Consider the following 24,872-nt stretch of genomic DNA (forward strand, 5'->3'; position numbering starts at 1 on the left):
CTCTCAAGAAGCGTCAAGGTTATCCCTAACTATAAATGTGATGCTGAAAGCACTCCAATAGCAGTCATTGGGGGACCTAACTCAAATGTATGTCTTCATATGGCACCCATCCTGTCTACCTACAAGATACCACAAGTAAGATTTATATGTGGAACATAAATACGCATGTTTAAGAAACCATTTGAACTTCTCTTGCATTTCAGACATTATGCTATTGTGCTACATTTTGTCTTCTAATATTCCTGTTTAATACGTAAAGCTGAAGAGACAAGATTGTAGAGCTGATCTATGTACTATCAGGACACCAGAAAAGTACTTTCAATTGCATGGACAGTTTTACAGATTCATCCTTCTCCCAGCCAATATCTGTTTTACAAGAAGGTGTTTGGATGTGTCTCTTTCCCAACATTTTGAACATAGTAAAGTGCTTTTCATACAATCACTCTAGCATTCTCTCTGACAAACTGATTGTCCATGCAATCTACAGTAAGCTCAATAGGTTCACATGTGTGCTAATGATACTTTTACAATTTTTTGTATGCATCACAAATACATAGTGGGGATAGAGAGGAGGATCTAGCTGGTGGGTTACACCTTGAGTTACCCCATTCCATACACCACCTTCAGAGGGACAGAGGTGCCCATATGTCGGTCATCTGATACTTACCTTGTGGTTTCAAGCAGTTTCTTGAACTTTCCCATCCCTGATATAGTCTATAACGTGAAACCTTGGAAATATGCTTATGGCTTGTCCAAGATGGCATGTTGGGCCAATCTCCAAGGCTTGGTAGAACAGAGGTTTCCCACTACAGATCTGTAGTATGCAAAGTGAGAGTTTAACACAATTTAATGTATTGAAACCCATAGCTATACTCCATTCCAAGATATCTGCCAAGCTCATTTGAATCTAAAGAGAATTCCCAACATAGGAAATTCCCCTCACATAAAATGTGTGTACCTTTAGCTTGGCGAGGTAAGAATAAGTAGATGTGCATTCAATGCATTCTATACAAGCTGTTAAACTAATGTAAAGCAGCATTCATGTATCCTGGGTGGAATACAAAAAAAAATAATGCATAACTTCACTTATAGAAATACTGTCGCATTTTTGAACAATATTATTTCAATGAAAGGTTGGAGATTGTCTTCCACAGCTGATTCTACATATATTTGCACAGTGACATGAACTTAATCTCACTGGGTAAACTTTGAGGCAAGTATGTCATAGGCCAGATTCCTGATGATGAGAGGATGGCACAAGGCACATATGCAGAATTTCATACCGTTCTTGATTTTGTCACAATGAATAAGCACCAGAACATCAGTAGAAAGCAGGGCCAGAATAGAAGCACTCAGCTCTTTTCTTGACATCATACGCCTCCCGCCTACTTCTGTGTGCACAGTACACTCTGCTAATTGCATGCCCTGGCTTCTGAAGTCCGGGCCACTGATTTATGTCAGAGCACGGGCTGATGGAAGGAGACGTCCAAGCTCCCGGCCCCTCTACATGTTGACAGGTATGTGATGCTCTTTGTAATCTGTGTTTCTCCTTGTAGTAAGGTTGATACCACTAAATCTATTTGTCTTGAAGATGCAAAAGAACAAAAGTGGGGAGGAAAGAGTGGCAGGAAGACTGCCATGACTGAGGTGTGTTTTGAGTAAACAACCACAGCTGGCTGCACCTTGTTATCGTGCTTATTAGACATATTTTCTAAGCCTGCATCACATTTGCAAACTCAAATTAGGAGTGGATATAAATTGATGTTCAGATGTAATCACAGTTTTTCAGATCTAACCCAAATCACTCTCTCTCATATCCTTTAACATTTTTGAAATATTATTTAGCTCATATATGGCTCTGCTCCAGTCATGAATAAAAAAACTGAAGGGATTTTCTTCTACCAAATGTTCCCAAATGTGAACCACCTATATAAAGGGATTCTCCACTTACTGTTGCATTTTGCATGGACATGGATTGGGATGCTTTCTCAGGATGATGACACTATAGAGAAGTTTAAAGAGGACATGTTCCCATTGTTTTCCAAAAAGGGCATCTGCTTTGACTTCATAGAGAAATTCCCCAAACAAACTTCTTCCAGTGATTTTGGTGACATGCTAGAAGAGGGCTTGAAATCTATCAAAGTTGTTATGGAAAGCACTGCCAAAGTTGTGGTTGTATATGGAGAAATTCAGAGTATAATGGCAATGAGATCAATGCACCAGCTTTTACACTTTGCAAATATATCAATGAACATCCAGACAAAAGTCTGGATTATGACAGCTCAGATGGATTTCACATCATTTCCGTTCCAAAGAAGTTCAGACATAAATTTCCTCCATGGTGCTGTATCTCTTGCAATTCACTCAAAGGAGGTGTCAGGATTCCATAAATTTATTCAGCATAGGAACCCTTACTCAGAAAACAATGATGGTTTCATAAAGGACTTCTGGGAAGAATCATTCAGCTGTACATACCCCAATTCTTTTGTAGACAAGATTAACAAGAAAGTCTGCACTGGGGAGGAGAAGCTAGAGACCCTTCCCTCATCTGTTTTTGAAATGTCTATGACAGGAAATAGCTACAGCATCTACAATGCGGTCTATGCAGTGGCACATGCATTCAGTACAAGACATTCAGCCCAAGTCAAACACAGAGCAATGGCAGATGGAGTGAGATTGGACCTACAACCATGGCAGGTAATGTCCTGCTCATGATTTTAGAGATTGAGGTATACTCCCATATTTGTAGGTGCAAAAACTTCCCATTGCATGCATCTCCATCCAAGACCTTTAGCAACTATTCACTGATTTTATGGCAATTTCTTCTCTATGGTAGAAAAAGGGAGGAAAGACCTGATGTGAGAGCTAGGAAAAAGTATCATTTCCTTTCTCCAGTTCATTTTGGGTTTTATTTTTTAAAAAAATAATGTGGGGGAGCAGCTCTGGTTTAGGGTGACCTAAGCTTAAGCTTGAGCTCTGGCTCTGGCTCTGGAGTGGTTGGCTATCGGACGGTGTAGGGTCTATCGGGCAATTGCCCTAAAAAAGTTCAACAACTCTTTCGTCCAGATTTTTACCTCTTGAAATGTGGCATAAGGAATCAAGTGGTGGAATGGGAAAGGGGGAGAGAGAAAGGAAATGGGCAGCTTCTGACTAGGCACTGGGCCTTGGAGTTTGAAGAAGCCATTCCAGATTAGCCTAGAATGGTGGTTGTGCTGGGGGTGGATGTGTTTAAACTGTCTCTTCAAGCCTAAAAGCCAGGACAAACTCAAAGCTTCCTCTCCCCATTTTAGTCAGCCCCCTTTTATTTCATTGATTATGGGGTAAGTGGGTAGGTGTGGATTCTTCCATTTTTTTCTAGAGGAGGGATTACTGGAAACACAAAGGTGAAAGCACATTTTCATAGATGCCAAAGTTTCTCCACTGTGCTGTATTTGGAACAAGGGAGCAGGTGGGGCTGTCGTCTAAACCACGGGTTTTCTTGGGTTTGCCAATTGTAAGGACAGCAGTTTGAATCCATGTAACAGGTGAGCTCCTGTTCCTCAGTCCCAGCTCCTGCCAACCTAGCAGCTCAAAAGCATACCAGCGCAAGTAAATAAATAGGTACTGCTGTGGTAGGAAGGTAAACAGTGTTTCCATGTGTCCTATCACTCATCACCGTGTCCTGTTGTGCCACAAGCACTTTAATCATGCTGGCCACGACCCCAAAAGCTGTTTGTGGACAAAGACCGGCTCCCTTGGCCTGAAGCGAGATGAGCGCCGCACCACATAGTCAAGTTTTACTTAACCATCCAGGTGTCCTTACCTTTACCTTTACCTTTACTTAGAAGGGTATATGTCAAGCACTATCTTAGGGGCATTGTGGTGGGGGAAACACATCTCCTGACATTTTAGGTCATTTACTATCATTTCTACTAGGATTCCTTTCAAGGAAACATAATCCAAAATCTTCATGTCTGATAGATTATAACCTTGATGTGCATTTGCGTCCTTTGCAACTTTTAAGTACAGCCTTCTATTTCTCCCCCTGATAAATTAGCTCCATCATGTTCTCAGAAGTATTTCTTTTAACAACTGTGTGGAGGAAACAGTTTCCTTTGATCAACATGGGGAAATAATTGCTGGATTTGATATTATAAACTGGATCACATTTCCAAACCACTCCTTCCTCAGGGTCAAAGTTGGAAAGATTAACCCAATGGTTTACCAGGACAATGTCCTCATCATTAATGAGGATGCCATCGTATGGCCCAACCAGTTTAAACAGGTAGTGACTGTGCACATTTTGGGATCTATTAAATAATTTCCTCAGTGTTTAAAAAGTCACATTGCCTCCAGATTTTGAAGTGGATGTTAGAATGCTAAAGACAAATGTATGGAGTTCAAACAACACTGTCATAATGTGTATTTTGTCTCATGTTTTCTTGATGTGGGTAAAGGACTCCAGTTATAGGGACGTTCACCACATAAATATGATGCACACTCAAGAATTCATTATATTTCCTTATGACAGTATCAACCCAAATAAAAGCCCCACAACTTATTTTTGGATTTAAAAAAAAACTATTTTATCATTTACTAACAGATGTGTCCCATTTCCATATGCAATGATCACTGCAGTTCAGGTTATAGAAGAGCTAAAAAAGAAGGGAAGGCATTTTGCTGCTATGATTGCTTTCCATGTCCAGAAGGGAAGATTTCAAACCAGAAAGGTAAGGAATGTCATATGTAGATGTGTTCTGCTTAACAGTTGCCACCTATTTAACAGATGGATACCATTTATTTTATAAATAGATCGGCTACAATCCAGCTTGCTCCCATCAGCCTTTTAAATGCTTAAACTAATTGCTCTAACATTCGAAATTGTGAAATGTTAGCATCCACAAAGCATATGTAAATAGTTAATGGCAAGAACTGTTGAACTCTGTGATGCCATACACTCTGTGGCAGTTATGGCAGTTAGTTGAACGGTCTTAACAGTTAGAACAGGAGGTTTGTTGTGTGCTGCTGCTGTCTGCCTAAGAGATATCTGAAGAAGTGTGCATGCACACAAAAGCTTATACCCTGAACTAACTTAGTTGGTTTCTAAGCTGCTACTGGACAATTTTCTTATTATCTTATTTTACATAGATCAAACTGTTACAGTCTGTAACAGTTTAATCTATGTAAAAGCTATTAGCAATTTAAGTAGTTCCTACTGGCATTTAACATAATAATCTGCAACTGCAAGAATACTAAGTCAAAGTTATTTGTTCTTTAAACTTTAAACAGAGAGTGTCTTGTGTAGTTACTATAGGAGGGAAAATAGAAATAATAAAAGGGTCAAACGATCCAGGGCTGTCTTCCACATATTTCACATGAGGTAACTTGGGTGGCTGAACAAAATACAGTCATACCTTGAGTTGAATGTGCTTCGGGTTGAGCGCATTCTAGTTGCGCTCCACTGCAACCCGGAGGTAATGGATCGTGTTACTTCCGGGTTTCGCTGCTCCCGCATGCACAGACGCTAAAAATTACGTCACGTGCATGCACGGAAGTGGCGAAATGCGACCCATGCACACACAGATGCGCCGTCGCATCTCGCGTACTATTTGGCATGCGAATGGGGCTCCGGAACAGATCCCATTCACATTACGAGGTACCACTGTATAGGAAAAATTCATAGGGCATAAGAATATTAGTGGGTTGGAATAGCTGAAACAAAAAGACTGTGTAAACCCCAGCCTCAAACACACAAATCAATAGACACAGAGGCCTCTGATATCTTCAGCCGCTAGCAGGATGGCTGAGATTTGTTTATATTTCTGGATTTGCTTGGAACACATGAGAAAGCAGGCCGCTAATGCCACTGAACTCAGATTATGCAGGAGGTAGAACTTCCTATTATTCTTACTGCAAAATCAACTTTTGATATTTCAAGTTCACTACCCTTATTCAGGAACAGAAAACCATATTTAGATAGCCTTTTATGTTTATTTTTCATATTTGATTTCAGACATGGATGATTGTTTTCAATGTTCAGAAGATCAGTATCCAAATATTGGCAAAGATATATGTCTTCCAAAAGAAATAAGCTTCCTGACTTACAATGAGCCTCTGGGGATCAGTTTCGTCACACTTGCTCTTTTATTGACCTTCACTACAACTTTGGTGCTTAGGATCTTCATCAAGCACAAAGAAACTCCCATAGTCAAAGCCAACAATCGGAGCCTCACCTATGTTCTCCTACTAGCCCTCGTTCTCTCCTTCCTTTGTCCTTTACTATTCATTGGCCAGCCCACAAAAATAACCTGTCTCCTTCAACAAACTGCTTTTGCAGTGATCTTCTCAGTAGCAGTGTCTTGCATCTTAGCAAAAACAACTATAGTGCTTCTAGCTTTCATGGCTACCAAGCCAGGCTCCAGAATGAGGAGATGGGTGGGGAAACATCTGGCCATCTCCATTGTTCTTTTCAGTTTCCTCATTCAAATGATGATGTGTAGTGCCTGGCTGATAGTTGCTCCCCCACTCCCTGATTTAGACAACCACTCAATGACTAAAGAAATTGTACTGGAATGTAATGAAGGATCAGTCACCATGTTCTACTGTGTCCTAGGCTTCATGGGAATGCTGGCCCTTGTCAGTTTCACTGTGGCTTTCCTAGCAAGGAAGTTACCAGACAGTTTTAATGAAGCCAAGTTCATCACCTTCAGCATGTTGGTCTTTTGCAGTGTGTGGCTGTCCTTTGTTCCGACCTACCTGAGTACCAAGGGAAAGTACATGGTGGCTGTGGAGATCTTTTCTATTTTGGCCTCTAGTTTTGGATTACTGGGCTGCATCTTCTTCCCCAAATGTTATATCATTTTGCTGAGGCCAGAGTTAAACAGCAGGGGACAGCTTACAATAAGAAAGAAATAAAGCATGAACAAGTCTATTTGATGTAGCAAATCATAGCTGGACTGAATCCCCTTGTATTCATTTTGCCTCAATCCAACAAAACTCCCCCCAAAATCCCATAGAGCAGTCCATGTAGCTGTTATCCCTGGACTTTCCTCTTGCACAGTACCGTTATTAAGGGAAGCAGTGGCTCATGTTACCTAGACTCATAGAGCTGGAAGGGACCCTAATTCCAAGGTGATGATTACATATTACATACATGATTACATACAACTTGTTCATAAATACAAGGAAGACAAAGGAGCTTGTGGTGGACTTCAGGAGACAGAAGAGCAATGTCCAGCCACTTCTGATTGATGGGGTCTGTGTGGAGAGGGTAACAACGTTCAGATTTTTGGGTATTGAATTACAAGAGGATCTGTCCTGGAGTGTCAACACAAGGGGGCTTGTGAAGAAGGCGCAGCAGAGACTGTACTTTTTAAGAATCCTAAGGAAAAACCATCTTCCGCAGAAACTGCTGCTTGCCTTCTATCACTGTGCCATTGAGAGTGTGCTCACTTATGGCTTATGTGTGTGGTACGGAAGCTGTACTACCCAGGACAGGATGGCGTTGTGCAGAGTTGTTAAGGCAGCAGAGAGCATTGTTGGCTGCCCACTCTCCACCTTAGAGCAGATTTATACCACAAGATGCCATAGGAAGGCACTGGACATAGTAAAAGATCCATCGCATCCTGGTCACTGTCTCTTCGAGCTCCTGCCGCCGGGACGGAGATACAGGACGATGATGACAAGAACGAGCCGTCTCAAGAACAGCTTCTTCTCCAGAGCAATCTCGGCCCTGAATGGGAAACCTGGACTTTGAAAGTCATCTAATCTTCCTTGCTGTGTTATATTATATTGTTTTAATTAGTGTTTTTATAGTTGTTCTGATTTTGAGTGGAGTGCCCTATCTGGGTGGATGGAGCAGCCAAGTAATTTCGTTGTCCCTGAGAGGGGGCAATGACAATAAAGATATTATTATTATTATTATTATTATTATTATTATTATTATTATTATTATATTTTGAAAATTCAGTTGGTTACAAGGTCTTCTGTAATGTGCTTCTAACTTCTAACTTCATCAATGCACCACTGGTCTTTTATTATCTAATGAAAGGGTAATAAAAATAACAGTTCTGAATAGGTGACAAACACATTTTCTTCAGCAATTCCAGAGGGAATTCTTAGCATTGGGTGAATAACTACATCCCTGCTTGATAATTAACACAGCTGTAATTTGAGTCTGATTTTGGATACTCCCAGATTGCGTCGTTTTGGGAAAATAAACTACCATTTAAATGAGACATTTTTCATCTTGGAGAAGAGAAAACATGGTTTCTGCATAGAACAAACAGTTGCCGTCATACTGAGAATGGTGGTCTTAGTGTTATTGTTGCTGGAACTGCTTTCTTACAATGTATGTCAGGCTCAAATAGCAAAATGCAAGCTCCAAAGTCCACACCGTCCACTTCACACGTATCATCAGCCAGGAGATTTCATCATTGGTGGCATTGTTTCCCATGGTGGCTTCATCTCCTCTCCAGCAACATTCACTGAGGAACCCCCACCAGCGCTGCCTGAAGAGCTTGTGTAAGAACTAAGCCACTCATTTATTACAGCACAGGAATGATCAAACCTAGAGATGCAGCCTCAGAATAATGGCTGTGGCTACAAACTTATCCCCATTTACCCTGGGACATATGCTGATGTAAAAATGCATAGGAATCTCTTGTGAATTAAGAGAATACTGTAGAATCTCCCATTTCTTGATAGGGAAATGAATATAAATGTATTGAAATGTGTATATATTTGTAATTCTGAGGTAGCCCTTTTGAAAAGCCATTTTTGATAGACTTTATCTGAACAGGAGTGTTAGTGAGAGTGAATTAAAAAAAACACCTGTTCTGAACCTGAATGCTCATATTATTTCATTTTCTGATCTTAGGCTAATATTTGTTTCAAAATGATGGTACATATTATGAAACATAGAATTCTGTGAATCACAAATGAGTTTCAGCAAGGACAAATGTCAGGTTCTGCAATTAGGCAAGAATTACCAGCTGCACAAATCTAAGACAGGGAACACCCGGCATGCCAGTAGTACATGTGAAAAGGTGTCTGCATCAACAGAGGTATAGTGCCCCAATCAAAAGAAGTAATAGAGCAGCTCTATTCTCAGACCATTCTCAGACCACACCCAGTGTACTGTGCTCAGTTGTGTACAGCACTATTTAAGAAGGAAACTGACAAGCTGCAACATGTGCAGAGAAGGATGACACATATGGTCAAGGGTCTGGAAGCCAAAATTATGAGGGGGTTGGGTATGTTTAGCTATGAAAATAGAAGACTGAGTGGATGTAGGATAGCTATTTTCAATTATCTCAAGGGCTGTCACCAGGAAGATGGTGCAAGCTTGTTTTCTCTTGCTCCAGAGGGAAGGACCCAAACCAATGGATTCAAGTTGCAAGAGAGGAGATTCTGTCTAAACATCAGGAAGAACTGGCCGATTATACAGTAAGAACTGTTCAGCAGTGGAATGGACAGGGAGTTAACTCCACTGAATTCGATATGAATAACTACAGTGTTGATATGTAAAAAGATATATCTGTTCCTTCTATTGCCATTTGCAACTCTCATTCTAGGGTGGTGCCTAAGCTTTACCAGCACATCGTGGCCTTGGCATTTGCAGTCAAGGAGATCAATGAAGACCCTCACATCTTACCCAATATCACCTTGGGCCTCCACTTATATGACAGCTATATCAATGCAAGGAGCACATATCTCGCCACACTGCTGCTTTTATCCAGGATGGAGAAATTTGTTCCTAACTATATATGTGATGTTGAAAATAATCTGGGAGGCGTCATTGGGGGACTTGATTCTGAAATCTCCTCTTATGTGGCAACTGTTTTGGATATCTATAAGATTCCACAGGTAGGACACCTATGTACAATACCTAAATTAGCTTGCATAGATAAAGAGGATGATTTCACAGCACCTGTTCAGGGTGTATTACCAGTTTAGGGCGAGGATGAAATTGTTTTTGTTTGTTTTGTTTGTTTTTTGCGGAAGCAGAATCAGTTCTTTGGAAAGTAAAGGTGGTACAGAATTAAAATAAAATAAAATTACCTGAATAAGGGGAAAGAAAGGCTGCAATACCAGAAAAAATATGTGGTACCCCCAATCTCTTACACACACATCAAGGACATCCCAGAGGCCACTGGTGGGAGAGTGGGCTTCTCCCTCACCAGCCATGGCTCCACACACAATATGTGTATGTTTAGGGGAAGAGCACTTTCAAATTAAACACACTCTGAAGGTATGACAAATTGCAGATATAATCCAGTTATGCAGGAAAACAATAATAGTGCTGAGCTGCTGGTTCCAAAGTGAAATAAATGTTCATAAATGATGTCTGAGAAGTCTCAAAAAAAAAGAAGAGGGAGAAATGGCAGTTCTGCTGTGTCTTGGGGTATGTGCATCATGAATACGAAAGAAGTTCCAGAGAAGGAATGTGTATCTGACCCAAGTTGCAATTCTGACATGACTACAGTAAATAATGTCTAATGCAGTGTTAGGCAATCCTCTGTTTAGGGCATGGTGCGTCCCTCCAATCATTTTTGTCCATCATACAAGATGCTGCCAAATTTTGCAAGTATGCATAAGTTTAAAAAAAAATAAAAAGAAAAGAAATGTTTAACAAACAGAAATGGGAGATGTCCCCAATTTTCAGGCCATCTGTGTGTGTATTTTTGTATGAATGAGAGAGGGCATGCAACCCCTGGTGGGAGGCAAAGGGCATATCTGACTAACAGGATTTGCCACATAATGTATATGAATAGTTTGAAAGAACGCTACAAATATTACTTTGTCTCTTCTCTTCCTCCATTTACTTTTTAGCTCATTTATGGCTCTGCTCCGGTGATGAATGATAAAAGCCCAGGGCTTCCCTTCTACCAGATGGCAGCCTCAGAAGCCCTTCAGTATGAGGGAATTCTCTCTTTGCTTCTGCATTTCAGGTGGACATGGATTGGAGTCATTGCAACAGACAATGAGAATGGAGAAAGATTTGTGCAAACCATTTCCCCAATGTTTACTAAGAGTGGTGTCTGCTTTGCATTCCTAGGAAGGATGCCCAATTTTAGTTTTATTTCTGAAGTTGCTGACATGCTACGTCAGGGGGCAATGATAAACGAGAAAATTTTTAGCAGCAAAGCTAACGTAGTGATTGCCTCTGGAGAATCTTATTCCATGGCATCTTTAAGATTGCTTTCATACTTTTCAGATCATGATGACATGACAAAGAATGTAGAAAGTAAAGTATGGATAATAACAGCACAGGTTGAGTTCGCTTCATTTGTCTTTCAAAGGAACTGGGATTCAGGAGTATTCAATGGTGCTATATCCTTTGAAATTCACTTCAGAAACCCACCAGGATTTCACCAGTATGTTGTGTACAGAAACCCTTCCAGCACAGATGGGGACGGTTTTATCAGGGACTTCTGGCAACAGACCTTTGAATGTGTACTCCCAGATATCGCTGCAGGCAAGGTGGAGGGGAATATTTGCACCGGAGAAGAGAAGCTGGAAAGCCTTCCCGGATCACTTTTTGAAATGAGCATGACAGGCCACAGTTACAGTATCCACAGTGCTGTCTACACCATGGCCCATGCTTTACATGCCATGTCCACATCCAGACTCAGACATAGAAGAATGGCGTACGGACAGAGAGGGAAGAATCTGAATCAACAGTTTTGGCAGGTTATGGCTGAACATCCTCAACTGGCAAAGCCCTGTTACTTTCTGACACTGTATGGGTTCAAACATTAGCGCAGGTGTATTAGGAAGAAAACCCAGAACTGAATTTATAATTCTGCAGACAGAGTAGGAGGTCGCACTGATATGATAGTATCCTAGATGATTCCCCACATATTCTGCTGCTTGCAAATGACAGTAGGCCCTATAGGAAAGGGAAATGATGTTCGTGTCCTTCCTTGAGCAGGTAGGTAAAGGTACCCCTGCCCGTACGGGCCAGTCGTGTCTGACTCTAGGGTTGTGCACCCATCTCACTTAAGAGGCCGGGGACCAGCGCTGTCCGGAGACACTTCCAGGTCATGTGGCTTGCATGACAAAGCTGCTCTGGCAAGCCAGCACCAGCGCAGCACACAGAAACGCTGTTTACCTTCCTGCTATAAAGCGGTACCTATTTATCTACATGCACTTAGAGGTGCTTTCGAACTGCTAGGTGGGCAGGAGCTGGGACCGAAGGACAGGAGCTCACCCCGCCGCGGGGATTCGAACCGCCGACCATACGATCAGCAAGTCCTAGGCACTGAGGTTTTATCCACAGCGCCACCCGTGTCCCCATATTTGAGGTACTGCCCCATATTTGAGCAGAAAGCATTTGTATGAGGGAAGCTTTGCAGACCAATGATATCCCATTCCATTCAAAGATCAGTTTCAGATCATCTCCGTTGCCGAACATTTCAGCTCTGAAACGTCGAAAACCAGGAAGTAAGTGTTCCGGTTTTCAAACCCGAATTGAAAGAGCCAATATGAAGCAACGCCTTGGAAATCAAATGTTTTGGAAGTTGAAAGTCCTTCCAGAATGGATTACATTCGAATTCCAAGGTTTGACTGTACTGTCCTGTGTTTGAAGAGAAAGCATTTGTATGAGGGAAGCCTTACAGCCCAGTGAGGTGCTGCTGCATTCATATATAGGAAGCTGTGGTAACGGTTAAGAGAGATGATCAGCATTCCCTCTATCCCATCCCAACCAAATTCTTCCTTAGAGCAGGTGGTCGCACACCACTGCCATGTCTTCCGAGATGTTCAGCGACGGGGAAGAGGAGGGGGAGAGAGAGAAACCTCGCTACTCACACATATTTAACTTTTCCAAACAATTGTCTTTTTGCTTTCAATCTAGCTCCATAACTTTCTGAGAAGCATCTCATTTAACAATACGGCAGGAGATGTGGTCTTCATCAACCAGAATGGAGAGGCAACATCTAGCTTGGATATTGTCAATTGGATTATATTCTCCAACCAAAGTTTGCACAGAGTGAGAGTTGGGAGGATAGATCCACAGGCTCCTCCAAACCTATCATTACTCCTTGATGAAGATGCCATCACATGGCACAATTGGTTTAACCAGGTAGGGTTGCATTGTTTGCTAATTCAAAAGAGATTCAGTATTGAATAAGCAATCATTATCCACCTACAGGTCTACTCACTGTCTTTTGAGCTGCAAGTTGATGAGTGGTTTATGGCCAAAGCATCCAGGTACTAGATTATGAACCAAAAGCTTACTGGAAGAAGTCACACATGGATTAAAGGCAAATCTTTTATTAAGGGGATTGCAAAACAATATCCCAGCCATTCAGATACCCCACTACAAGATACATCTTCATCTGAATGTGGGTAATTAGGTTCAGGTCAAATATTAGTTTTCATATGAAAAGGCCTGGATACAGGAGGGAAGGTTTATTTCAGTCAAATAGAGTCTCTGAGTACATTTCCCCAGTGCTAAAGGGTTTGTGTGCTGAAAGACCATGAAGCTATGAAGTGGATTTCTGCAAGACCATTATGCTCTTGAAGCAACCTTACATCAAACAGTGCAGAAAAGTGGTAACTCGGACTGATTAAATGGATTATTATTTTCCAGTGGAAGACTTCAACCATAATCCTAAATAGAAAAAGAAAACTATTGTAAAATAAACCAAAGAAATTGGGATTTCTTTAAACTTATTAAATACTGGTTTTTAACTGAGTGAAATATGATGTACAAATTGATAACCCCCAGGATTTTGTCTTTTTTGCAAGAAAGGTGAGGAAATGAAGTGGGTGGGGAAAGGAGGCATAATAATACCAGAGAAGGAAACTGAGGACAGCAGCAGATACAGCAGACTTCTTCTAAGGGGGGGGCGGCACTGGAAGAGGTGGAAGCAGAAGTGGTGAAGATTGAGAGAGTGAAGGAGGGAAAGAAGAAGAAAGGTGTGAAGAGCAAGAAAAGAGCATTAGGAATGGATGCATCAATCTTTTAAAAAGAGTGATCTCAAAACATGTTTTCAAAGGTATATATTGTTCTTACCATGCTGAGAATTGTGATGCAGCATTCCAAGGAGTGTCATGGGCACTAGATAGCTGCATTCCAATTCATGTATTTGTCCAGAATATTTTTGTATTGGAAAACACAAATACCGCATTTCTCAAAATAATAATACCCACCAATCTGGATGGGTTTTCCCAGCCGCTCTGGATGTCCTATTCGGAACTCTTCCCCAGGCAGCATCTGATGGGTCCAAGTATAAGTATAGCCACCGGCACCAAAAACAGTTCTAGAGCTGTCTACCTAGTGGAGAGCATACTCAACATTAACAATTATAACAAAATTAATAGGGAAACTAGAGTAACTTCAAACTGTACCTTAATGGATAAAGCAATCTTTGCAGAACAGATGGGGCACTACACATCCCAGAGCAATATAGATGGAATATCACATAATTCCAAACATTGCTAGTAATAATAATAAGAATAATAAGAATAATAAGAATAATAAGAATAATAAGAATAATAAGAATAATAAGAATAATAAGAATAATAAGAAAGAATAATAAGAATAATAAGAATAATAAGAAAAGGAGCAATGGCTCTCTGTATAGCCATTACATATTGCTGATATGCTGTGTCAGTTTAGCAACATAGAGAAAGAACCAAGAACATAAAGATTTCCAAACTCATTGTTCTCTTGCTGATCCTTCTGCTCTTTCGTTTACGGAATAGACTCGGCCTCTTTCTCTCTGTACTGAGACATGTCTTCCGGGATACAGCAAGAAAGTGAAGGAGGGACAGCCACCTTGCTGCTACGATTGCATCCCATGTCCAGAGGGGAAGATTGCAAACCAGGATGGTAAGAGAAATAAATAGTTTCAATAGATCCAGACACAGTACTTCAGATTGAAAGGTGTTGTAATGATGGCTGAGTTTAAGGTTCAAAAGAGGTGCTGATTCTGCCTTTTTGTGATCACTGCCCTTCAGATAGTCTAAATATGCTAATCAAATGAGAATGACTATGCATTGAGAGTACTTGGGTGGTATGTGGTTCAACTCATATCAAGAGGGGGCTTGTCACTGCACCAAGGCTACTGGAATGATGCATTCCAATTTCATGAGCAGCAATAGCCCTGGCTGTGCCATTTACATACCACATAGCTCTGAACTGATTGAATTCAACGATACCACATTACAGACAGAGTTCAACATGTGTTTTGATTTAAACAGAGCTTCGTTTCTTCTCAGACAGAAAGTAAACATTTCAGCAAGCTGATATGATATGAGCTAATTTCTTTATTTCCCCCCAGATATGAATGACTGTAACAAATGCCCAGACAAAGACTATCCAAGCAAGAACCGGAATGCATGTCTACCCAAGGATATAAGCTTCTTGTCCTATGAAGAACCTTTGGGCATAAGTTTAGCCTGCTGCTCTCTTTCCCTTTCCTTGATCACAGCTCTGGTACTAGGTACATTTATAAAACACCATGACACACCCATTGTCATTGCAAACAACCGAAACATCACCTACACTCTCCTCATCTCTCTCCTGCTCTGTTTCCTTTGTGCTTTGCTATTCATTGGCCAACCTGAGAAGGTGACGTGCCTCCTCCGACAAACAGCTTTTGGCATCATCTTCTCAACTGCTGTTTCTTGTGTCCTGGCAAAAACCTTCACGGTGGTTTTGGCCTTCATGGCTACAAAACCAGAATCCAGGATGAGGAAATGGGTGGGGAAAGGACTAGGCCACTCCATTCTCCTTTCCTGTTCCATAGTTCAAGCAGGGATATGTACTGTGTGGCTGGCAACCTCTCCCCCATACCCAGATGTGGACATGCACTCAATGACAGAAGAAATTATACTAGAATGTAATGAAGGGTCTGTAACAATGTTTTACTGTGTCCTCATCTACATGAGCTGCCTGGCAACTGTAAGTTTTGTTGTGGCTTTCCTCGCCAGGAAGTTACCAGACAGTTTCAACGAAGCCAAGTTTATCACTTTCAGCATGTTGGTCTTCTGCAGTGTTTGGCTGTCCTTTATTCCCTCCTACCTGAGCACCAAGGGAAAATATATGGTAGCTGTGGAGATCTTCTCCATCTTAGCCTCCAGTATTGGGTTGCTGGTTTGCATCTTTTCCCCAAAATGTTACATAATCATTCTGAGGCCTGAGATGAACAATAGGGAACAGCTAATAAGGAAGAAAAATTAAAGAAATAAGAAACCTGTCCTTTGCTTTAATTTGTGCTTTTCTTTGTGTGTACAGTAGAATATTTCTTCTTCTTCTTCTTCTTCTTCTTCTTCTTCTTCTTCTTCTTCTTCTTCTTCTTCTTCCTCTGTGAAAGTGTTGCCAATAAATTGAAAGTAACTTTTCCACTTCATGATTCCACTGTGTGAAATAGATGTGTTTAATTTTGTTAAGAGTTAACGCTGTGAAAATCTTAAGGTGGAGAAGGGAGATTTAATCAATTTTTATTCACCATTTTATACATCTCAGCACTGATGTCGGCAGACGAATGGGGGGTAGGGTCTGACTACGAGAATGAGAGAACACAGGCACAGCCAGAGTGGGCAAATTTAGAACCCCACCCCCCACCCCCCTTGTTGCACTGTTAAAGCAACAGACACAGGAAACGAGCAATCTGGGAATGAAGGAGGAGATTACCTTGAGCGTGTTGCTAGGCAACCAGAGGGAAGGCAGCGAACAGCGTATACTTCGTTAGATAGTGCAGATGAAGTCTGTCCTACTTCTCTTTGAAGCAGACAAGAGGAAAGGGTTAAGAGTCATCAGAAGGACAGGCGGGGAAGGACCGGATGTTGTTGGGCTCCGTGTTGCTTGTGAGGCGGGGACTCAGATTGAGCACCTCGTAGCCAAGAAATGGCAGGCTTTTGCCGCTCTCTGAATATTAATTGTAAATTAATATTCATAAATCTGCAGAGTCTAATTACTTCTTATTGGAGCTTGTTGCCTGCCTGAGATCATTACATCTGAGCTCTTTCTGTTGCTCATCCAGTAATTGCTGCATGATACCAACACTCAATGGAGTGTTCAACAACATTTTTGCCACCCTAACAGTCTTTGCCTTGAACACTTGTGTCTCTCTTCTTAGGGAGGAGCACATTCGCCCTGTGGAATGCTCTACCATCAGATGTCAAAGAAATAAACAACTATCTGAAGGCAGCCCTGTTTAGGGAAACTTTTAATATTTGATGAATTATTGTATATTGCTGGAAGCCACCGAAAGTGGCTGGGGCAACCCAGTCAGATGGGTGGAGTATTTTGAATTATTTTGAGTTTTGCGTAAGAAATTAAGTGGTGGGATGGGAAAGGGAAAGAGAAGAGAGAGAAAGGAAATAGGCAGCTTCTGACTAGGCACTGGGCCTTGATGTTTGAAGAAGCCATCCACATTAACCTAGAATAGTGGTTGTGCTGTGGGTGGATGTGTTTAAACTATCTCTTCAAGCCTAAAAACCAGGACAAACTCAAAGCTTCCTCTCCTCATTTTAGTGAACCCCCTTTTATTTCAGTGATTATGGGGTAAGTGGGTAGGTGGAGTCTTCAATTTTTTTCTAGGACAGAAATTACTGGAAATACAGAGGCCAAAGCACATTTTAATAATAATAATAATAATAATAATAATAATAATAATAATAATAATAATTTATTTATACCCCGCCCATCTGGCTAGGCCTCCCCAACCACTCTGGGCGGCTTCCATAGAAACCAAAAATACAGTAAAATATCACACGTTAAAAACTTCCCTGAACAGGGCTGCCTTAAGATGTCTTCTGAATGTCAGGTAGTTGTTTATCGCTTTGACATCTGCTGGAAGGGCATTCCACAGGGCGGGCGCCACTACCGAGAAGGCCCTCTGCCTGGTTCCCTGTAGCTTTGCTTCTCGCAATGAGGGAACCACCAGAAGGCCCTCGGCGCTGGACCTCAGCGTCTGGGCAGAATGATGGGGGTGGAGACGCTCCTTCAGGTATACTGGACCGAGGCCGTTTAGGGCTTTAAAGGTCAGCACCAACACTTTGAATTGTGCTCGGAAACATACTGGGAGGCAATGTAGGTCTTTCAAGACCGGTATTATATGGTCTTGGCGGCCGCCCCCAGTCACCAGTCTAGCTGCCGCTGTAGTAAAGTAGGAATATTTAGAAAATTATTCTTTGGCCAAGCAAAAGAGAGTGAGGCCTTGTGGGAGTTTCGTCAGCCACAAGGACCCTGGGAACGGAATTGTGTATCTTTAAAATTCTAGACAACTGACTCCTCAGCTGAAAGGTTTATTAGAACCCAGGATGTCTTGATTAATGAAGGATCTAACACCTGAGTTCAATGATGTAAACATCCCCCCTCCCAGTGTTGTTATCTGCCCTTGAATTGCCTGGGAATGTGTCTTTGGCGGAAGGGAGGAAACCCTTTGATTTAAAAGTTTGAATTCCAAATTGGCCCAGCTGTCAAGAGGTAAATTGATAGACTAGCAAGCCGATCATTGGTGCATTCAAAAAATAATTTGAGTTTATGATTGGCTTGAAAGTTACGACGCAGGTTGCGAATTGGAAATAAAAGATCAGAGAATCCTCTGCTCTTGGCCTCTCTGCCTTTGCCCTGCAAATCGCAAAGATGCCCGGCTCTATGGTTCCAGCTTAATAGGCCGCTATTCATCTTTTGAAATGGAGATCTTCGATTGTCTTCTACTTGCAGAGGCTTAAGGAACAACAACTATCCTATCTTTGTGTTAGAGTTGTAAGTATGTAATCTTAGTTAGTCTACGTAGCTTTGTTGTTTTCTTACCTGTAACGTTCTAAAAGATGTGCCTGCTATTTTAGCATGTTTCTTATGTTATTTTAAAATAAACATTTTAAAGATGAAACTGTTTTAGTTGTGTGCCTTTCCAAAAGGGAATAGCTAAGTCCTAGCCTTACGCTTGGTTACGCTATACCGTAGAACTTCTGCCTGCAAGTCTGTGGATACAGCTTGTAGAGAAGGGGACAGCCAGGCTAATGGGTCACGGCCTTCTCCCTGGGTTGTGATTCTGGATCCCCTGGATCAGAGGGAGTGGTGGCAGCCCTACCGGGTTTTGTTTGTTCTGTTTTGCAAAAACGTAGTGTTCGTCCGCCAACCCTGTCCTGGGCGTCCTGGTCTGGCCGGAGAGCAGAGACAGGAGAAGGGAGGGGCAAGAGGTTGGGGACGAGCATTACTACATGTTGGCAGCGTGGTGGGATTGGACTTCCCGTGGAAAGGCACTTTGATTTTTTAAACTTGGCACAAATCTTTTGTGGGCTACAGGTGGTTTGTTTTTTTTTGGATAGTGATAGTTAGGAGCATGGAAGACAGTTCCGCAACTTCGCAGCAGCAATCGTTGCAAACTTTAGATCAATGGGGAGGAGAGGGAGAAGACAGCTCTCTCCCGGTGGAAACCGAACCCCCTAAAGCTGTGAGTCCTGGAGCGAAATCCGCTTCCTGGTTTTCAAATGACTCGGAAACAGGGTCAGAGGAAGAACTGGTGGATGCCAGCGTGATCCGGAAGGGTCAGAGAGAGTCCTGCATTGTGGACGGAGGGAGGGGCACTCCCGGTAAACAAAAGTTATCTCCTCGTGAGGAGGTGGAGGCGGTGAGGGCCTCCACCCGTCCTAGGAAGAACTATTCTGTTTATGCAGAACCCAGAGAGATGGATGTCTCGCAGAGTTATGATGTTGAGTGGGTTCGTGATCCGGTGAACGGTGGATTCCGCTGCCGGGAGAAGTTTCCCCAGATGGGCTACTTCATGAGACCAAGAGTTAGCCGGATGGCACCTGACTATCAAGAATCGCCACAGCAGTCCCAGGATGTGACTGTGGGAGACTGCCGTCGGGAACAGCTTGCGCCTGACGCCCGTCGGAAGGTGAGACAGCGCTCATTCAGCCCAGGCAGAGTCTACTCGCCGGTTGCGGCTCGAGAGGTGCGCGTGCCGGCGCGAAAGTACGTGGCAGAGGAGGAGGAGGAGGAGTACTTCCAGAGACCCCTGCGTGGATACGCAACAACGGCAGCGGAGCAGCTACGTGCCGAGGGGCAACCGCCTCCTGTGCCTGCGCCGAGGTATGGACTAGTCCCGAGGAGGGGGGGAGATCAAAATCAACAGTCCCCTCCAGGACTGACTTTAAGTAATCTCAACTGGAAGGTGTTCCAGAAATACCACCCCCCCACTGATGTCCTTAGTTACCTAAATTTGTTTGAGGTGACGTGCCGGGACATGGGTGTAGCCCCAGAACTTTACATGGCTGTGCTTCGGCCCCTAGTTTGTGGTGATTTGTCAGAACTTATGGGACATCTCCCTTTGGAAGAAATAAATGACTATGAAAGCTTCAAGAGGCTAGTCATGCAGCGGCATGGCTTGCACCCTGAACATTATCGTAAAGCTTTCAGGAAAGTGGAAAAGGGGGGGCTTACTGACAACATTGCGGTTTTTTCTGCAAAGATGGCCCAAAATTTCGAACTGTGGCTGGCGGCTGAAGGGGTGGAGGATGTGAAAGAAATCAAACAGCTGATGCTGATTGAACAACTAATGCGCTCCCTGCCCCCTGAAATTGTTAGCCTGGTGGCTGATAAAAAACCAAAGACACTAGCAGAAGCTACTACTCTTGCCGAATCTTTTTGGCTGAACCGCACCCATCTTGTTAATAAAGGACAGAGTAATATGTATAAAGCTACAGCGTCATCGGGAAGGACCGCCCCCCCCATTAAAGAATCCAGCAAGGGATTGTCTACACCTGCTAAAGACTCTGTTGCAGCTGGGGGAGAGCGTGCTAAAGTGCCCCCGAGTTCTGGACTGTGTTTCTTTTGCAAAAAACCGGGGCACATGAAAGCAGCATGTCCCCAGTTGGCTGGGAAAAAGTCCACCGTCCTTACCTCCACACCTACTGTTCGCATGATACAGCAGCAGGAAGAAGATTGGGAGGAGGGGCCGGCCAAATCTGGAGCGGTGGAGAGCTTGGCTCCGGAGGAGGAGGGTGAGGTGACCCCTGTTGGGAACAAACCTGAAAAAACTAGTATCACCGTGGGTCCTGTTTGCACCCGGGGAACTCGAAAATCACCCCATGTGAATTGGGCGAACTTGGAGTTTTCCGCTCCTATTGAAGTCAATAAAACTGTTGTGAACTTGTACCGGGACACTGGGTCTGACATCACTAGCGTCTCAAAAGATTTGGTTTTGCCTAGTCAGATGCAGGAAAGACCCTTAAAAATCAGTCCTTATGGGGTAGAAGAAATTTTGCAGCCCACAGCAATAGTCCCCCTTAAATACAAAGGTTACAGCGGGGACCATCTGGTAATTGTTCATGATCCAGAAGTTTGCAAAAGCCCAGTTTTGGTTGGGAATGATCTTGGGTTCCAAGTTTATTTGCAACAACAGCTGAATGGGAATTCGGTAACTGTAGCAACTCCCCCCATCCCATCCCAGGCAGGGAGAAACTCAGTGGAGCCTGAGACAGGGTTGAATAGAAAACCCGGAGGGGAGGGAGAGTTACCTGTTTTGGATGTGGACTCTAGTAAGAACTTTAATGCTTCTGTTGAAATGGAGGACTGGGGAACAACACCTCAAGGTTTGAGGGCTGAGGAGAGCTTTGTCCCGGGTGGGAAAGGTGGAAGTTTGGTGCCTGATGCTATAACTCCCAAAGCTACTGAAACTGCAACACCTGAGAAATTGGTGGGAAGGAGGGTTGGCTTGATACGCATTGCCACTCCTTGTGTTAATCAGCCCTGCTCAGCGTCTGACGTAATCCCCAGGATCCATCGAATTGTTGTGCCTTCTTTTCGAAGTATAGACTCTGTTACTGAGACTCTACCAAAAGTTTTGTCCCAGTGGAACCAGCCCAATTTCCAAAAGAGTAAGCCTGGTGGTGGAAATTTAATTCCACAATCTACAACTGTTGATTTGGTTACCTCTAAGGACTTTGGGGGGGATCTTTGTGTTCCAGTTCCTGAACCCCAGGGTTGTGTGAACTTTACTTTGGAGAAAAGTGTGTTGAAATATACAGTTTCTCCCCAGCAGCCTGATGAAAACCCCCAAGCAACACAGACTGTGAACTATGTCAGCTTGTCTGGCCAGCCAAAAGCTGAGAGGCCAGCAGAAGCAGGGGGGTCTGTCCAGCCAAGTCAAGACGCTATAGAAAGTTTTGAGTTTTTTGATCATTCTCTCCTAGGTTGCCGAGAAGCTGTGGAAATTCTCCCTTGTGAGACTGAGTTTATCGCTGATGTGTTTAACAAAGAAATTCTTTGCCCACAGCTCAAGGACTTTAAAGACCCAGACGACGTGTTTTTTGTTTTTCAAAAGATGTTTTATGATGCAAATGTTTGTGTTAGGAAGAAATTGAATTTGGTGGGTCTTTTACAGAATTTCAGTCCTAGGAACCAGTACGATGATGGTATGAGCAAAAATGGTTTTGGTTTTGCTTGGAATTCTATTTTGCCCAATCCCTGTGTTCAAAATCTGTTGGGAGTGTTCAGAGGAAAATGGGAGGGATTGGAAAGGGTTGAGTTGATTTTTTCTGAATCGTGGCCAGAGCAGCTTAAGCATGTGCAGAGTGCCTTGGCGCGATTGCAAGATGCCAACCTGACCAGTAAGGTATATCAATGTCAGTTTGCTCAGGGAAGAGTGATTCCCTTAGAATTCAGATTGGGCTTGGGAAACATTAGATCCCAGAAGGCAGAAATCCATGGTGTGTTGGAATGGTTTTTACATCGATGCCTGAGAACCTTTGAATGGCTAAAACAAGCCCTTGCAAGTTTTTGGGTGAACCTAGCCCATAGCCCTCAGCGTCCCTTTAAAATGCAAACCAACGCTAGTCAAATAGGATTAAGAGAAGGTTTGGACAATGAGAGAAGTTGGCAACCCGTGGTGTATTTGAACAAAGAATGGTTGCCCCAGGGAAAAGACCGTCTCATTGTTGAACCCAAAGGTCTTTCTGGTTTGGAGATAGTGATTCAAAGCGTGGAGAAAGGAGACTGTGCTGTAACTTTGACTTGTGCCAGTCTTCCCCTGAGGTTAGATGCTTACTGGCCTGACCCTAGTGCCTTTGATTCTGTGCCTTATCAGGAGAAATATCAAAAGGTGCTTGACTCTCTTAGAGACCATCATGCTGATACTGTGAAACTGTATGTGAAACTTGAGTTTGCTTTGCTAATCGCCTTGGGAGGTGGAGAACAAGGGATTTTTGTATCTTTAGGCTTCCCAAAAGATATTTTCGAGGGGTCATCTTCATTTACCCTACCCAGAACATCGGTTAGGAAGTTTTTTGTTATTTCACAGCTTTTTTACTGTGCCTGTGGTATTGATCCAGAGCTGTTTGTGTAACCCCCTCACCTTGCAGGAAAGAACAACGTTGTTGCTGATACTTTGTCTAGGATGTACCAATCTGTGCCATGAAACTGTGTAAATATCGGATTAAGGGGGTGCTGCTAGTGATGTATGGTTTTAAAAGCTGCTAAAGTCCCCTGGACCGGATGATCTACCTCAGTGTGTAAATAATTTTCTTTGATGAAATTAGGGGACTTTACCCTTAATTTCATTCTAGAGGGGAGGGTGTAGTAAAGTAGGAATATTTAGAAAATTATTCTTTGGCCAAGCAAAAGAGAGTGAGGCCTTGTGGGAGTTTCGTCAGCCACAAGGACCCTGGGAACGGAATTGTGTATCTTTAAAATTCTAGACAACTGACTCCTCAGCTGAAAGGTTTATTAGAACCCAGGATGTCTTGATTAATGAAGGATCTAACACCTGAGTTCAATGATGTAAACATCCCCCCTCCCAGTGTTGTTATCTGCCCTTGAATTGCCTGGGAATGTGTCTTTGGCGGAAGGGAGGAAACCCTTTGATTTAAAAGTTTGAATTCCAAATTGGCCCAGCTGTCAAGAGGTAAATTGATAGACTAGCAAGCCGATCATTGGTGCATTCAAAAAATAATTTGAGTTTATGATTGGCTTGAAAGTTACGACGCAGGTTGCGAATTGGAAATAAAAGATCAGAGAATCCTCTGCTCTTGGCCTCTCTGCCTTTGCCCTGCAAATCGCAAAGATGCCCGGCTCTATGGTTCCAGCTTAATAGGCCGCTATTCATCTTTTGAAATGGAGATCTTCGATTGTCTTCTACTTGCAGAGGCTTAAGGAACAACAACTATCCTATCTTTGTGTTAGAGTTGTAAGTATGTAATCTTAGTTAGTCTACGTAGCTTTGTTGTTTTCTTACCTGTAACGTTCTAAAAGATGTGCCTGCTATTTTAGCATGTTTCTTATGTTATTTTAAAATAAACATTTTAAAGATGAAACTGTTTTAGTTGTGTGCCTTTCCAAAAGGGAATAGCTAAGTCCTAGCCTTACGCTTGGTTACGCTATACCGTAGAACTTCTGCCTGCAAGTCTGTGGATACAGCTTGTAGAGAAGGGGACAGCCAGGCTAATGGGTCACGGCCTTCTCCCTGGGTTGTGATTCTGGATCCCCTGGATCAGAGGGAGTGGTGGCAGCCCTACCGGGTTTTGTTTGTTCTGTTTTGCAAAAACGTAGTGTTCGTCCGCCAACCCTGTCCTGGGCGTCCTGGTCTGGCCGGAGAGCAGAGACAGGAGAAGGGAGGGGCAAGAGGTTGGGGACGAGCATTACTACAGCCGCATTCTGGATTAGTTGTAGTTTCTGAGTCACCTTCAAAGGTAGCCCCACGTAGAGTGCATTGCATTAGTCCAAGCAGCAGATAACCAGAGCATGCACCACTCTGGTGAGACAGTGTGCGGGCAGGGAGGGTCTCAGCCAGCATACCAGATGGACTGGTAAACAGCTGCCCTGGACACAGATTTGACCTGTGCCTCCATGGACAGCTGTGAGTCCAAAATGACTCCCAGGCTGCGCACCTGGTCCTTCAGGGGCACAGTTACCCCATTCAGGACCAGGG

At 43.0% G+C, this 24,872-nt stretch overlaps 1 protein-coding gene across 1 annotated transcript; it reads left to right on the forward strand.

Moving 5' to 3' along the window:
• Nucleotides 1-1,085: 1,085 nt before the first annotated feature.
• On the forward strand, nucleotides 1,086-16,893 carry LOC310829309 (vomeronasal type-2 receptor 26-like). Its single transcript, XM_083707615.1, has 8 exons — nucleotides 1,086-1,517; nucleotides 2,492-2,697; nucleotides 4,171-4,264; nucleotides 4,583-4,709; nucleotides 10,813-11,673; nucleotides 12,839-13,066; nucleotides 14,695-14,821; nucleotides 15,273-16,893. Exons 2-8 carry the CDS (start codon nucleotides 2,691-2,693, stop codon nucleotides 16,172-16,174), a joined length of 2,346 nt encoding a protein of 781 aa, XP_083563741.1. The 5' UTR covers nucleotides 1,086-1,517; nucleotides 2,492-2,690; the 3' UTR covers nucleotides 16,175-16,893.
• The last annotated feature ends 7,979 nt before the right edge of the window (nucleotides 16,894-24,872 follow it).

Source organism: Podarcis gaigeae (genome assembly GCF_964106915.1).
Source record: "Podarcis gaigeae genome assembly, chromosome: 13".
In the NCBI taxonomy this organism is placed as follows: domain Eukaryota; kingdom Metazoa; phylum Chordata; class Lepidosauria; order Squamata; family Lacertidae; genus Podarcis; species Podarcis gaigeae.

What these genes read in the sequence shown, in the direction of transcription:
- LOC310829309 (XM_083707615.1), top strand. An exon ending in GGCCCAACCAGTTTAAACAG is followed by an intron (nt 4,265 to 4,582) that starts GTAGTGACTGTG and finishes ATTTACTAACAG; the next exon opens with ATGTGTCCCATTTCCATATG. An exon ending in TGAATCAACAGTTTTGGCAG is followed by an intron (nt 11,674 to 12,838) that starts GTTATGGCTGAA and finishes CTTTCAATCTAG; the next exon opens with CTCCATAACTTTCTGAGAAG.